Here is a 15,367-nt window from a genome sequence, read left to right as displayed (position 1 = left end):
TTTATGGAGTAGCGACCACAGTCAATCACCGATTGCTTAGGTCCAACCTCAAATGCTATGATCAATAAAGGGGAAAGTTATCATAGCTCATGTAAAACCTGGCTCTCTGCCTGTAGGTACATAAAGTGGGGTAGTGATATCTTGGTTGGACCATGGGTTAGAGAACTGTGGTTAAAATCACTGAAAAGGGCAGATTTTGAACTTTACCCCATTGAACACCATACCCTAATTCACAGGAATTGTGCTACTGAGTGATTAGAGTCTGGGAATCATATTAGCTAACACTGTATCACAATAGTGAATGGCAAGAACGTGTGGGCCAGGCCTGGAAATAACGTGATTTCTTCAGTCCAGATTTCTCATGATATGCCAAATACAAAAGTGTTACATTGCTTTTCAACAAATATAACGCACTTTGAGCAAAGTCTAAGAGAATGGTGGGTTAGCAGGACATGAGGTGATTACGCATTTAGTTATGAGGCACTGAGGACCAAGTGTTTGTAAGTAATTCATTTCTTAAATTAAGCCTGTAATCCCTCAGCCACTCCCTCGCTATCTGACGCGTCCCTCCCAACTGTCCCCTTTATCTTTATCGCCACCCCCCCCTTAGGAACTCCCACCACCCTCAAGGGGGCACTGGAATATAGGGACAGATAAATTGCATTGTAAGGAAACTCTCAGTACCTTAGTCAAGGGGTCAGTGCGAGGTATGTGTCCCATCAAAGGTTTTGCATGGTAGTACAGTATTAGGGCATAGAACACAAAGCATTACAGCACAGGAACAGGCCCTTCTACCCAGAAGGTGTGCCAAACTAATTAAGTCAATTTCACAACTCATCTCTGCTGCTCATACTATATCCATATCCTTCCACTTCCTGCACATTGGTGGCGTTAAGAGTCTCTTGAATGCATTAAGAGGCATTTGCCTCCATCACCACGCCAGCCAGCACACTCCAGGCACCAAAGGTTGCCCTGCTCATCTCCTTCTCATCTTATTGATTACCTGTTGCATCCATTGCTGTAACCAACCAGGAGTGATGCTAATCTGTGCCTCTTGGGTGCTCACCCTTCCTGAGAGATCCCAGGCAGTAAGTATAACCTAACTGTGAAGCCCACTGTTCATTTTTCAGGTCATAACCATTAGGAACAGGGGCTCCGGACTGACTTTACTTCAGCCCTCAGGTGCCCCGTGAGCAAGTCATATTGCTCTTTGAATTGGGTGCAAAGATAGTGCTTATTGTCCTGTAAGACGTTTACAGAGACACATATGAATGCTAAGGCATCGTGAGTTCCCTTACAACAACATTTTAATGCCCTTCCATTCCACCTAGATTTAAGAAGACAACTCCAATACCCAAGCTACAACTTATTTTATACACAAAATTTATCACTGTATTACTTATGTAAAATTAAACCAGTCACAGTAATGATGTGACGTATTGTTGGTTGTCTAATGTAGTCTATGAATAATAGATCACATGTTACGATAAATGGCATTTGGCAATTATCAACCTCAGTGGAAAGTGCATCCACTCAACAGTAAATGGTTGAATTGACTAAGTAGTTTGCCGCAAGAATAATAAACGACAAAGCTGTGCACACACTGGAAGCTGAGCATTACTGTTCATTACTGCTGTTGGATTCTGAGTTTCCATCTTACCTTTGGCAGCATCCTACTACACAGACTGAAGGTTGCCCGTGGACATTTAACTCACCTACAACAAGCTTGTGTCTGCACCATATTAACAGGTTGGGCTGCCTGCATTTACAACAGCGGCAGCAGCAACTGGGCAAGAACATCTGGTTACTTGGAATTAATGATACAGGGACAGTGAAGCACTCGTCCCCCAGCACTCCAATTTATTAACTTTCCAAGTCCATTTCCAGCTACGTTGCAGATGTTTTCATGACAGGGTCCCTCAGGAAAATGTAATTCAAAATTAGAAATATGTTCACTGATGATTTTACTACCAAGGAAGAGCATGGCTGGAGAGGAGATTGTGAGGATTAGGAATGCACTGGAAGAAGGATCTTCCTTTAGCAATAAATCCTTCCCCAATTGAAGGAGGAACCTCCTTTATTTGTTCATCTTTCGTCCGGGTGTGTTGCAGCCCTTTTGACTTTCAAGTTCAACAATTTCAGACAGCCAGTATTTACTGTTGTGTTTCAGAACTGGCTAGTTCTGATGTAAGGGTATACACTCAGATTCTCTCCCTCCACAGATGCTGTCTGATTTGCTGGGTATTTCCAGCTTTCCCTTTTGTCTATGGAAAAATATGAGAAGAACTCAGCCCGAAGAAGCACCATGGAATTCCTCTCTCTGATCGGCAGGTTTTTACATTGGTGTGAAAGACTCTATAACCAGTGGGCATACATTTAAGGTAAGGGGTAAGAGGACGGATGAGCAACACCTCATATTCTGTCTGGGTAGCTTCCAACATGACAGCATGAAAATCAATTTTTCTAACTTCTGGTAGTTTCTCCTCCTTCCCATTTTCCTTTTTTTTTCCATATTCTTCATTCAGGCTCCCCCCTTAAGCCGCCTCTTTTCCTCACTTGCCTATCACCTCACTCTGGTGGACCTTTTCCTTCCCTTTCTCCCAAGGTCCACATTCTTTTCCTATCAGATTTCTTCTTCAGCGTTTTACCCCTTCCAACTATCACCCCCCCTCCCAGTTTCTCACTTCATACCCCCAACCCTACCCACCCACCTTCCACTTCCCATTTGGTTTCCCCTAACACATGGCCACCTTGCACTCCTTCCCCCCCCCTACCCCCCCACCACCTTGTTCTAACTTCTTTCTCCTTCTTTTCCAGTCTTGATGAAGGGTCTCAGCCCGAAATGTAGACTGTTTTATTTCCTTCCACAGATGCTGCCTGACCTGCTGAGCTCTTCCAGCATTTCCTGTGTGTTGTTCTGGATTTCCAGCATCTGCAGAATCTCTTGCGTTTGAGGTTCAGTTCAAGTTTATTGTTGTCATAGGCATACATACACAAGAGCAGCACAGCACTTCTAGGTGGGATCTAAGGAGGAACCTTATCTCCCAGATGGTTGAGATCTGGAACGCACTGCCTGAGGTGGTGGTGGGGGCAGAGACTCCACAACATTTAGGATGAACACTTGAATCACCAAGGCAGAGAAGGCTTACAGACTAAATGCTGGTAAATGGGATTAGCACAGAAGGGTGCTTGATGCATGGCGGGTTGATGGGCCTGTTTCTGCGTTGTATGACTATTTCGATAGTCATGATGAAGCCTTACATTAACTGTTAGTGAACAGGGTGACCGTTGGTGCCACATATATTGGCGTGCAAGAAATTGCTCAACATCTGGTGTGAAGTGCAGTGTTCTGGCAATGTCTTTGTCTTTCAGCCTCACACTTGCCTGCACCCTTCAACCTTGTCTGGTCGTCATTGTTCCACCAGTAGCGGCAGTACCTTCAGCTGCCAGGGTTGAAGCTCAGGATATCCCTTCCAAAACCTTCACGCTGGTGTTTTCTCAGCCATCCTATTTTAGTCTGGCTGCACTCAGTGAAGTGTCATGCCAAGTTCATGCTTTATCAGCAACACAGATTCTGGTGGTTGTAGCTGCAGTTCCAACAATTCTTAGATTGTAAGTTAGGTTTAGGGATACAGTATGTTCTCGGGTCCTTCCAGCCATCCATGTGACCGATCAACCTGGGCATCTTTGGAATATGGGAGGAAAGTGGAGCACCCGGAAAAAAGCCCACACAATCGCAGGGAGAATACGAATTCCTTAAAAGACAGTGGGAATCAAACCCAGGTCACGGGCACTGTAAAAGCATTATGCTAACTGCTGCACTACCACGCTGTCCCTTGTTCCAGTACCCTGCGGTCATCAGCACCGAGAGGAAACTTCTGCAAGTGTGAAAAATGACTCAATAGGGTTTCTGCTAAGGAACTGGAAGTCAGCCCAAAACAGATATTTGCTAAAATAAACTCTGGCCATGAACCAATAGTGGGCCAGCACTGAGCAGCTTAATAATTGACATCCCACTAACACACAGGAATATTAAAATCTGATGCAATGTGGGAGCTAATTGCATGGAATAGGACTTTGGACAACAATCATATTTTCTTATTACATGAGGGCATTCAGCCTGTTAAGTCTATGCCAGCTTTCAGAGCAACCCCATTAATTATATTTCCTTGTAAACTATTCACACCAACACTCTAGGGGCTACTTGCAGCAGCCAATGAACCCCAAGACTCCCATATCTTGGGGACATGGGAGGAAACTGGAGCAAACTCGCAATGGTTTGAAGGAGAAGGTGCAAACTCTACGCAGGTTGCATCCAGTCAGGATTAAACCTGGATCTGTATGAGAGACAGCAGCTGTGACCACTGTGTCACTGTGGCTTTCAGGCTGGACCCTGCAAAACTTACCAATTCCACCCTTAAATCCCTGCAGCAAATGGGGTGGGGGGGGGCAGAAGGTGGAGGGCTGGGTGAGACTGAGGTGTGACACGTCTGCTGCCTTTGGTTCTTTGGCAGAGAACTCCCAGCTATCACAGCCCTGCCTCTGTCCCCCATTCTCCATTGCCATGGGACATCTGAAGCCTGTATACACCACACAAAGCATGAGGAAGTGACGCACATCCAGGCCCACACAACCTCAGAGGCCAATGACTGGATCCACTGCCATGGTCAACTAATGTAACCAAGGCAACAGCTGATGAGCCTGGAAGCTCTCCCTTAACCTTGCCACCATAGGTTGAGATCTCTGGGTTGTACTCACTGGAGTTTAAAAGAATGACTGGGGGTAATCTTGTTGCAACCTATCAAATATTGAAAGGCCTAGATAGAGTGAACATTGAGAGAATGATTCCTGTAACAGAGGTGTCTCGGACCAAAGAGCATGGCCTAAAGATTACAAGGACATTCCTTCAGAACAGAGACGAGGATAAATTTCTTTAGCCAGAGGGTGGAGAATCTGTAGAATTCATTACCACAGATGGCTGTGGAGTCCCAAGTCATTGGGACTATTTAAAGCAGAGGTTGATGGGCTCTTGAAGGTTAACGGGAGAAGCCAGAAGAAAGTGGTTGAGGATAATAATCAGCCATGATTGAACGTTGGGGTGGACTTGATACGCCAAAGTCTTATGAGTGGGCCTTACCTAGAGCACAAGTTCCAGATCACATGGCCCCTGGGGTCATTGGAAGAACACATCTATTTCCCCACAGAGGCTGGAACTCTTGCAGTAGCCCAGCTGTGTACCTCCACAACAGCCACCTACTTGGCCATGTAGTGTAGAAGTTGTAAATAGGTGATATCACCAAGCAGTGGAAAATAAAGTATGGTGCAGGTTGGATTTTAATTTGCGCCTTGGAAGTGGGAGTCTCTGGGCTAATGAGGGCATGGATGGGAAACCATCCCAAGTGGTTTGGTCTCCTCAGAGACGGGCAGCATCAGCTCTCTCCACTCAAGCACACTACAGCAGCATTGAGTCGACTTTGATGAGGATACAAGAAGCCTGCTACAGGTTCAAGTCCGTTTATTTCCTGATGCATGTCAAGACCACAAGACACAAGGGTAGAATTAGGCTATTTGGCCCATCAAGTCTGCTCTGCCATTTAATCATGGCTAATCCTTTTTCCCCCTCCCCTCCTCAGCCCCAGGCCCCAGCCTTCTCCTTTGATGCCATGTCCAATCAAGAAGCTATCAAGCTACGTCTTAAATACACCCAATGATCTGGCCTTCACAGCTGCCTGGGGTAACAGATTCCACAAATTCACTACACTCCAGTTAAAGAAATTTATTTACATCTCTGTTTTAAATGCATGCCCCTCGATCCTGAGGCTGTGCCCTCTTGTCCTAGACTCCCCACCATTGGAAATATCATGTCAAGTCAGGATAGGGTTGCATTTGTGGAACCAAAACAGGAAGCTCCTGTATTTTAGGAGAGGGAAGCAAGAAAAGACTTCTTTCCCCACTATTCTTCATCATATTTCATTTGTTTTAAACTCCAAAGTTCAAAACAAAAAGCCCATGGAATCCAGAACAAGTTGGCAAACCAGATCCAAAATTGGCTTAGTAATTGGAGCTGGAGATTGCTGCAAATGACATTTACTGAAAGCTCCCTTTTGAAAAGTACTTAGGGTTATTAAAATTAAAAACGGCACACCATCTTAAGTAGTTCCTTCCCCCAGTCAGTTATTCCAATCAACTATTCTAGTTAACCCCCCACAACCCCTACAAACAGTAACTGCATTTTTCTGATCTGAAGTCTGATAGATGCTGGAACCCTTTAACACTGGTGATGAACACTACAACGCAAGTGAGTGTCAAAAGATACATTGTGTTTTCCTGGTGCTTGGCCAATGTTTGCTCCTCAGCCGACTCCAATTAGCCAGTTAGTTATTGATTGCTGAAACTCAATTGGTAGATGGCTTGTGAAATAATGTCAAAAGTAGCTAAAATACTTATCACTCCAAATCCATTTAAGTAAAACTAGGGCACAGTTTCCCAACCAGGGATACTTAGACCATTTGATTAACAGTATTGGTCCACGGCATAAAAAAGATTGGCAACCCCAAGCTACGCCATTGCTGGAGATGAGGAACTATTGGAATAACTGCCACATCACAGCAAAAGGGCACCACTAGCAAGGCTGGCATTACCCTGAAAATCAGATTACTGACATTAAATTTATTACGTGGCAACATTACAGTGCAAAAAGTGTTTTAAAATGTGTTGTTGGGCCAGTAAGACCTGTTTAAAGTTAACCTTAGTATGAGTAGGGAGTTGCACGGATCAGATTGGTTTACATTTGGTCAAAAGGCAGCAAATAGTGACAAAGTTTATGAATTCCTCAGGTTCTACAGCAGGTTCATTCATTCACTAGCATGGATAGTTTAGTTTGCTACCTAGCAGATAACTACAAGCTGTTGTATAGACTGTGCAAATAAAGCATGATACAAGCATGGCATACAACCTAGAAAATGTTTATTTTGCCACATACAGAACATCAGAAATTCAACACTTGAATAAACAAGGAACCATATTGAAAATAGCATGCGATCACATTTCCATGCTGACAAACTGGAAAGGAAATACATCAAATTTAGAATTCTGTCAAAGGATCCCCAACCCTCCTTTCTAAGAGTGGTCAGAAAGCTGTGAAGCAGTTGTTGGCAGGTGCCCTTTTGGAGTTTGAGGATGTGGTGTGAAGAGATGACCCCCTCGGTGAGGTTGCACCCATATTCCATAGGGGGCAGAGAATTGAAGTTCGGATACCCTTTGAAACAGAAGAACAGGGCTTCTTTTTGAATTGGCTTTGGGGAAGGTGTTGGGAAGAAAACTGCACCCCACTCAATATACAAAAACTCTTGATTACCTCCTAAATAACAATGGCACAAACAGAATGCAAAAGGGTGTGGTGCTGGCACAGTTTCTCTGAAGCTCTCAAGATCTAATTTGAAGAGAAACAACTTCTAATACAACTAAATGCACTAACATGATCAAGACAGGTGGTGGCGGAGCAAGGAGTGGTGGGAAGTGCACACTGACATTGCAGACTTAAGCTTCAAGAAGTGATATGTCAGGCCTTAGTATTTCCCCAAAATAAAGACATTTTCATCCACACTCTGGCGACAGTAAACACCCCTGCCCCCCACCATTGCAGCAGCCCAAAGCCTGGTCCCAAAAAAAAAAACCAAAAAAGAAAACATTTTATTTAAAAAGTGTCTTGGCCTGCCTTCCCAGATCACTTTTGACAAAACTTCAACTGCCTATTTCAAGTGAGGTCATATGCCAAAGTTCAGGAGTGGGAAATTGAAAATGGAACAAGGTGTTAAAGGCATGCCCATCAGGTGTATAGATCAAACAACATGACTGGAGCCAGCAGGAGAGCTCCCATATTCATGTGCCATGGGCTTTTAGATGTCAAACCAATGGTCCACAACACAGAGCCAATCTTTCACCTTGAGGCTGACAAGACTGCAAACCAAAGCCTTTGATCAAGATGAAAAGGTTACTGTGCCCTCAATCTAGCAAGATGTTTGTTGCAACTTTACAATTTTCACTCAGAGGGGAAAAAAAAGAGCAAAAGGAGAAAGAAACTCATCAGGGTTCTGCATCCCTAGATATTGGAGATTGCCTTGAAGAGAATTTTGATCAAGTGGAACTGTAAACCACTTCCAATGGGTGAGCTGGGCAGAAGTGAATAACTGGGCCAAGGACACACAAGTGGAAGCAGAACTCCCAAACATATTAGCTCCTTGGTAAGGGAAAGAAAAATTACTCCTAGTGATCTCCAACTTCTCCATTGGGAGTCATCCAGCTGCTTAAAGTTGCAAGGTTAAGTGACCAGGATGTGGTATTACAAGCCATTAATGTCCTCTTTAAAAAAAAAACTCTCAAGAGAAAGGTGAAGGGGACATTTTCCAGGAAAAGGCTGACAGCACATTTTACAGATTGACCTGCAGAAAGTGCTGTGGCCTCTTGACCAAACACAATGGAGTGTTGCCTGATGATTGCAGAGGCTGGTGACAAACATTTCATCAGAAAGTCCCCCCCTTGAAATGGGGGAGAAACTCCACCCTAAATCATGGCCCCTACAGTACAGTTGAATAAACTAAAGCACCCTCGGCACATGATATGTCTTTTGTATAGGCATGTTTTTTTCTTCTTGTAAGACGTTTGTAGAGCAGGTAGGGGGTAGAAAATGAGCAGCATTTGCTGGGTCACCTTGGTTACATTTTAGTGCTCATATGTCAAAAGTAATGAAGGAGAAAGGCACAGACATTCATTTTCTTTTAACAAAAGAATATTCATTGTGATCAAAGTTCACAGTTGTGGCAAAAATACAAACGAAAAGTATTCAATGAACATTGGCTGTTGAGATGAAGACTACATTACTTCATAGCCACTTTTAATGCCTTTCATCAGCACGCACGCAAATATAATTCCAAGGAGCTGAAACAAAAACAAAGTGGTTAAAAAAATTAGACAAAAATTACACTAAAATCTCATTAACTAGTGATGTAATTGCTCAAGAGATCTTGACATACAATTGCAAATGAAAAGTAGATTGGTAGATTTTTTGGTACGCATACCAAGGTAGCAAAGTGTTTGGACCAAATTTCTATCATTGCAATATTAGTCCAAAAGGACTCTGAAATTCTCTAATCAAAATAACTCGATGTCTAGAAACGACTGCACATGCCACCTCTAGTGCCAAGGGCGACAAGGGCAGCAGGGGCATGCCAAAACCATCTATAGACTCCCTTCCAAATGACACACCAGCCCAACATTGGAAATATAATTGTTGCTTCCAGTGTATGGAAGCATCTCCCCCACAGCAAGATGGTTCGCTAGCACAAGGGCAACAGAGGAAGGGCAATAATTGCTGGCCTTGACCTCATCGCTTTACAAGACTGCACTCTAACTCAGCTGGTGCTACACAACATGAGCATTACTACCCACCTCAGAGTCCTTGCACCTTGCCCACAGTTGTTTTAGAAATTATCCACATTGGGCACAAATGAACCAAATGACTTACCAGCAAGAAATATTACTCACCTACACCAACCCCCACCCCCCCCAGCCCTGGCAGATGCCACCTAGCCAGTTGAGGGTTTCCATCATGCTGTTTTGCTTTACTCGAGTCTTTCACATACAAGGGGAGAAAAGGCCTGATTTTCAATAAATCAGAACAATTGCTAGGGCGGGCTGCAAATCAGATTCTGGTATGGGCTGATCACTTAAAGCCATACATTTCAGGTCAATTACCCATGTCATACCTTGACCGAAGATAGATTGGACATTATGAACTGGTGTACAGCACAGGAGGTCAAGGTTTGGTTATTTTAGTACTCCACCAGGCAGTGTTAACACCATGGTCAACCACCCCTACTAGCAATCTTAACAATTACAACAGCAGCTGGCCTTCATCTTAAAGTATATCCAGCCAATTGGATCCCTACTAGCCTTTTACAGGAGGAATCAATCTAATCCCACTGCAACACTTCTCAGTGTGACATTCAACCCATCACTGGCCAGCAGCTTTTGCGGACAGAGACTCCCTGCCTTCCCTCTTTACCAAGTGGTGCACTCAACAAACACCAGGAAAAGACAACTATTAACCAAACTCTTGGCCTTTTCTACTTCTGTGAAAAGATGCCCAGTGTCTAGAGCATTTCCCAGGTCTACAACTGCTCACCACTGGTGATGCTTGAAATAACCCAAAAATATGCAACTAAACTGCCTGGAAAATTGCCCCAATGAGGCTATTTGATCAAAATACAAAGAAGAAGGTCCCTTCCGATTTTTGAAGCCATACAACCATTGTCTAACAGAACTATAATTTGACGGCACAGAAATGAGGAGGAAATGTCTTCTGTCATTATTTTTCCCCCTCCCTCCCCACCTGGATCCACCCATTACCTGTCAGCTCTTGCCTCACCCCTTTATACTGGCCAACTCCCCTTGTTTAGTGCTGAAGGGTCTTGACCTGAAACAATGACTGTTCATTTCCCTCCATGGAATCTGCCTGACCTGCCAAGTTCCTCCAACTTCAGGAGAGGGAGTCCCAGCAGCAGGAAGTGAGTTCACTGGCTGAGAACAGTCACAGTCGGTGGATAAACATTGTCAAACTTTTATCACAGGCTGTCACACAGACAAATTTGTTCTTACCTGGAATAAGGCAATTCCAAGAGCCACACCTGCCACGATCACAATGTTGTTTTTAAGCCAATCATTAATAAGTTGCACACAGCCCTATATTTTAAAGAAAAAGAAAAATAGTTTACTGACAGGAAAAATACAAATGATGAAGATTAAGAAAATGATCAGACCCACATAAAATTTCCTTGGGTGCAGACCTTTAAGATTTCCCATTCTGAAAGCAGGGTCCGAGCAGCTCAGCTGACAGCACAGGCACATTGTATATTAGTGAGCTTCAGCAATAGTGGCACAAATTTGGTGCTGATAAAGCCCTCAGACAAGGCACCATAGACGCAGGAAGAGCCAACTCAACATAATGCATCATTCTAGACCATGTCCTATCCACAAGGCATCTGGAGCAGAATTAGGCCATTCAGCCCAGAGTCTGCTCTGCCATTCGGTTAGAAACATAGAAAACATAGATTATGGCCAATTTCTTCAACCCTATTTTCCCACTTTAGCTGTAACCTTTATCCTGCTTTCCAGTTAAGAACCCATCAAACTCTGCCTTAAAAACACCCAATAACTTGACCTCCACCACTTTGTGACAATGATTTCCAGATCCACCACCATCTGGCTGAAGAAATTCCTCATCTCAGTTTTAAAAGGGGCATCCCTTTATTCTGAGGCTGTGCCCTCAGATTCTAAACTGCCCTACTGATTGAAACATCTTCTGCACACCCACTCTATCCAGGTCTCTCAGTACCTGGCACGTTTCAATGAGATTTCGGTGCCCTCCCCCACCCAGTTTCATTCTTCTGAAGTCAATCAAGTACAGGCGCAGAGATAAACGCTCTTCATTTGTTAAGCCTTTCAATCCAGGGATCAGTACATTCTTAGATACAGGGCCCAAAACTGCTCAATGTTCCAACTGTGGTCTGACAATACCTTATAAAGGCTCGGCAGAGCATCCCAGTCCTCTCAAAACAAATGCTAACATTACATTTGCCTTTTTTCAGAAAAGCTACCAGCATAACTTTGAGGTATCCTGAACTTGGTCTCCAAGGTCCTTTTGCACCTCTGGTTTCTGAATTCTACCCATTTAAAAAGTCTACACCTTTATTTTCCCTACCATAATGCACAGCCCCAACACTTCCTAATGTTGTATTTAAACACTTTTTTGTTCACTCTCCTAATCAGTCCAAACCTTTCTGCAGACTATCTCCACAACACTACCTGACCCTCAATCAATCTTGGTACTGTCATCACACTCCTTCATCCTGATCATTGATGTGTAACAAGCTGCAGTCCCAAAACTGATCCCTGATCCAAATATAGGACTTCTCAGACTTGCTGGTCCTAGTGGAAAATCTGCCTCCTATTCTCCATCTTCTACCTACAGATTTTTATTAAACCTGTTAGATTCAAACTTTGCAGGATGTTGGCACCACTGGTATTCCTAGCTACTCATGCATACAACAGTGGCTTATTCAAACTCTCCAGGGGACTAAAATGGTCCTCATCTGAACCTTTTGTGAAGAGAAGAGGTGGCTTTTTTCCCCCCCCATGAGGGAGAGTTAGTGAAGCTATTGGTTTTCAATGACAATCCAATAGCTTCAGCTGCTTCTTAGTACCAAATTTGCAGGAGAAAATTTAAAATATCCCTAAAATGACTAATGGGATAGAAACTCAGAACAGCATTCCCATACACAGCATCAATGCCACTACCACACAGGTTCATGTACAGAATAAAGCCTTTCCTACCTCCCTCACCCCCAGCAACTTGAACTTTCTAAGCAGGGCTGGTCACAGATGCAACAATCCAAGTGATATTTCCCCACCACCCACTCTTTACTTGTTAAGTTGCAAGCATCCAAAGGCTCCACAGTAGAGTCTGGTGGATGCCAGTGAACAGAACGTCAAACCATTACTCACCCGCCTGTATATGTTAGAATCACTAGTATTCCTGCCACACCCTCTAAATTCTCGCTTACAACAAGAATCTGGCACCGTGTCGTTCAGCTGCGGGAACCAGTCACGATAGTCGACACTACCACAGCAGTGAAACTGCATGAAGGGATGAAACAGATTGAAGGCAACTTGGTTTATACACAGGTCCGACAGAGTAGAAAACAGGGACAATTGTGTTATCATTCTACCAGTAACGAGCTTAGTTAATAAGAGTTCAAAGTGAGATTTGAACATTTAAGCATCATCAGTCCAAACCCCCCCCCCCCCCCCCCCCCGAGTTACCAGCATTGGAGTTTGTGCTTCGGGATTACAATGAGCATTTACAACTAGTCAGTTTCTGGGGGAGAAAAAAAATTTAAGGGACTGCTGGAAACAACATTTCAAAAATACTAAAGTTTCCTCCAAGTTCTCTCCCCCCCCCCACACCCACATGTGTACATGATAGTCACAAGCTTTCTTTTTGCATGCTATTCCCACAGATCATTCCATACACAACAATATTGGGGGAAATAAAAAAACAATGCAGAGTATAGCCCTGCAGCTACAGAAAGGGTGTAGCGCTGGTAAATAAAGTGCTAGGGCCACTAAGAGGTAGATTAGGAGATCGAAAGTTCATGTTTCGCATACAAAGGTTTATTCAAAAGTCTTAACAGTGGAATAGCAGTCCTGGGCCTGGTCGTCTGGTGGTACCTGTTCAAGTTTTTGTCCCTCCTGCCCAATGGGATTGGAGACAAGTGAGAGAGTATGGGGGGGGGGGGGGGGTCCTTGATTATATTGACTGCTTTCCTGAGGCAGGAGGAAATGTAGGCAGGAGTTCATCTTTAGCATACAAGAGGTCCATTCAAGAGTCTGATAACAGAAGGATATCAAGGTTTTATTTAAATAAAATGTAGAACAGGCCAGGATTCAGTGCTCCTCCACAACTGACCTTCAAATGAATCAGAAATCAGGTTTATTTTCACCGGCATGTATCATGAAATGATGGATTGTTGGGTTATTTCAATGCCCACTTAAGAGTCAACCATATTGGCAAAATCTGGAGTCACACAGGCCAGATTAGAGAACAATATCACTGAAGTGACTGGCACTTACCCCACCCTCCTGCCACCCTACCAGGGATAGGGCTCCCCTTGTCCTTACCTACCACCCCACCAGTCTGTGTCCAGCACATAATTCTCCGAAACTTCCACCACCTCCAACGGGATCTCACTACTAAACACATCTTTCCCTCTCTCCCACTTTCTGCTTTCCGCAGGGATCGCTCCATACGCGACTCCCTTGTCCATTTGTCCCTCCTCACCGATCTCCCTCCTGGACTTATCCTTGCAAGCAGAAGTGCTACACCTGCTCCTACACCTCCTGCCTCACTACCTTTCAGGCCTTAAACAGTCCTTCCAGGTGAGGAGACACTTCACCTGTGAGTGTTAGGGTCATCTACTGTGTTTGGTGCTCCCGGTGTGGCCTCCTGTATATCGGTGAGACCTGACGTAGATTGAAAGACCACTTCTCTGAGCATCTACGCTCCATCTGTCAGACAAGCAGGATTTCCCAGAGGCTACCCATTTTAATTCCACTTCCCCTTCAATATGCCCATACATGACCTCCTCCATTATTGTCGTGATGAGGCCCCACTTAGGCTGGAGGAGTAACACCTTGTATTCCGTTTGGGTAGCTTCCAACCTGATGGCATGAACATCGATTTCTCAGACTTCCAGTAATGCATCCACTGCCCCCATCCCTTCATTTCCCATCCCCTTTTCCTCCTATCCACCAAAGGGAGGCACCCACCCATTGCCTCCCTCTGGTGCTCCTTCCCCCACTCCCCACCCTTTTAATTTCTTCCATGGCCTTCTGTCTCTTTCACCAATCAACTTCCTAGCTCTTTACTTCATCCCTCCCCCAAGTTTCATCTATCACCTGATGTTTACCTCTTCCATCCCCCCCCCATTTCAAATCTCCTCCTCAGCTTTTTTTTCCCTCCAGTCCTACCAAAGGGTTTCAGCCCAAAACATTGACTGTTTTCCCCCCCCATACATGCTGCCTGGCCTGCTGAGTTCCTCCAGCATTTTGTATGTGTTGCAAGGATATCACTGAATCAGACTTCCCCAAATACAACCCCAAGTAGTTTCACAGCCAGTTTCAAACCTGCATCTCCTGATTATTAGGAGAGATCAATAATGCAAATACTAGGTTACTGTATCACAGTCAGCGCTCACCTCTGCCGAGGTTCTGACTCCAAGTTGGGGCTTAAGAATCAAGAAGCTTTTGATGTTTTTTGCTGGAAATGCTAACAAGGTTTTCCATGGGTGGGCAGGGTTTAAACAGCAAACTACAAAACCACATACAGGAAAACATCTCAGGATGGGTACAGTTACTTTTCTGCTAATAGAAATAAATGCTCCCTTTAAGTGTGCCACCAACAAACATGGTTGATGAAGCTTGCAGTCAAAGGCTCCTCAGAGGCACACATACCTGTGTCTGCCAATTGTCAACGTCATTGCTAGTCGTCTGGTTGTACTGCTCCATGGTATTATTAAACGACTTCTCAAAGGCATCGCGAATCTGTCAGGTGAGGATGAAAGCAAAAGTTGAAAAAAAAAATAATCACATGGCACAGATTGATGTCAAATCGCAGACATGCATGAGGTTCAAAACCCAGAAGCCAACAACCTCATGTTTTGTGCTGTCATTACTCAAGATGTCAAAGAACAAACTTCACTCACTCCTAATGGCAAGGGGTTTTTAAACCACTGTAGCCCCACTTTAAAAT

General features: G+C 44.2%; 1 protein-coding gene across 5 annotated transcripts in view; it reads right to left on the bottom strand.

The window, feature by feature from the left end:
* Nucleotides 1–6,949: 6,949 nt before the first annotated feature.
* The window catches only part of cd63 (CD63 molecule), a 69,371-nt gene continuing 60,953 nt past the window's right edge, over nt 6,950–15,367 (bottom strand). For all 5 annotated transcript variants that reach the window (XM_072249675.1, XM_072249679.1, XM_072249676.1 and 2 more), the window contains exons 5-8: nt 15,070–15,159; nt 12,562–12,693; nt 10,657–10,740; nt 6,950–8,937 (exon numbers count right to left, since the gene is read on the bottom strand). In XM_072249675.1, the coding sequence (XP_072105776.1) occupies nt 8,872–8,937; nt 10,657–10,740; nt 12,562–12,693; nt 15,070–15,159 (372 nt within the window). In that variant the 3' untranslated portion in view covers nt 6,950–8,871. The remainder of the gene's footprint in view (nt 8,938–10,656; nt 10,741–12,561; nt 12,694–15,069; nt 15,160–15,367) is intronic.

The sequence above is a fragment of the Mobula birostris genome, chromosome X (genome assembly GCF_030028105.1).
Source record: "Mobula birostris isolate sMobBir1 chromosome X, sMobBir1.hap1, whole genome shotgun sequence".
Taxonomy (NCBI): Eukaryota; Metazoa; Chordata; class Chondrichthyes; order Myliobatiformes; family Myliobatidae; genus Mobula; species Mobula birostris.
The sequence above is the reverse complement of the archived record's forward strand: the minus strand, read 5'-3'. Positions and strand labels throughout refer to the sequence as shown.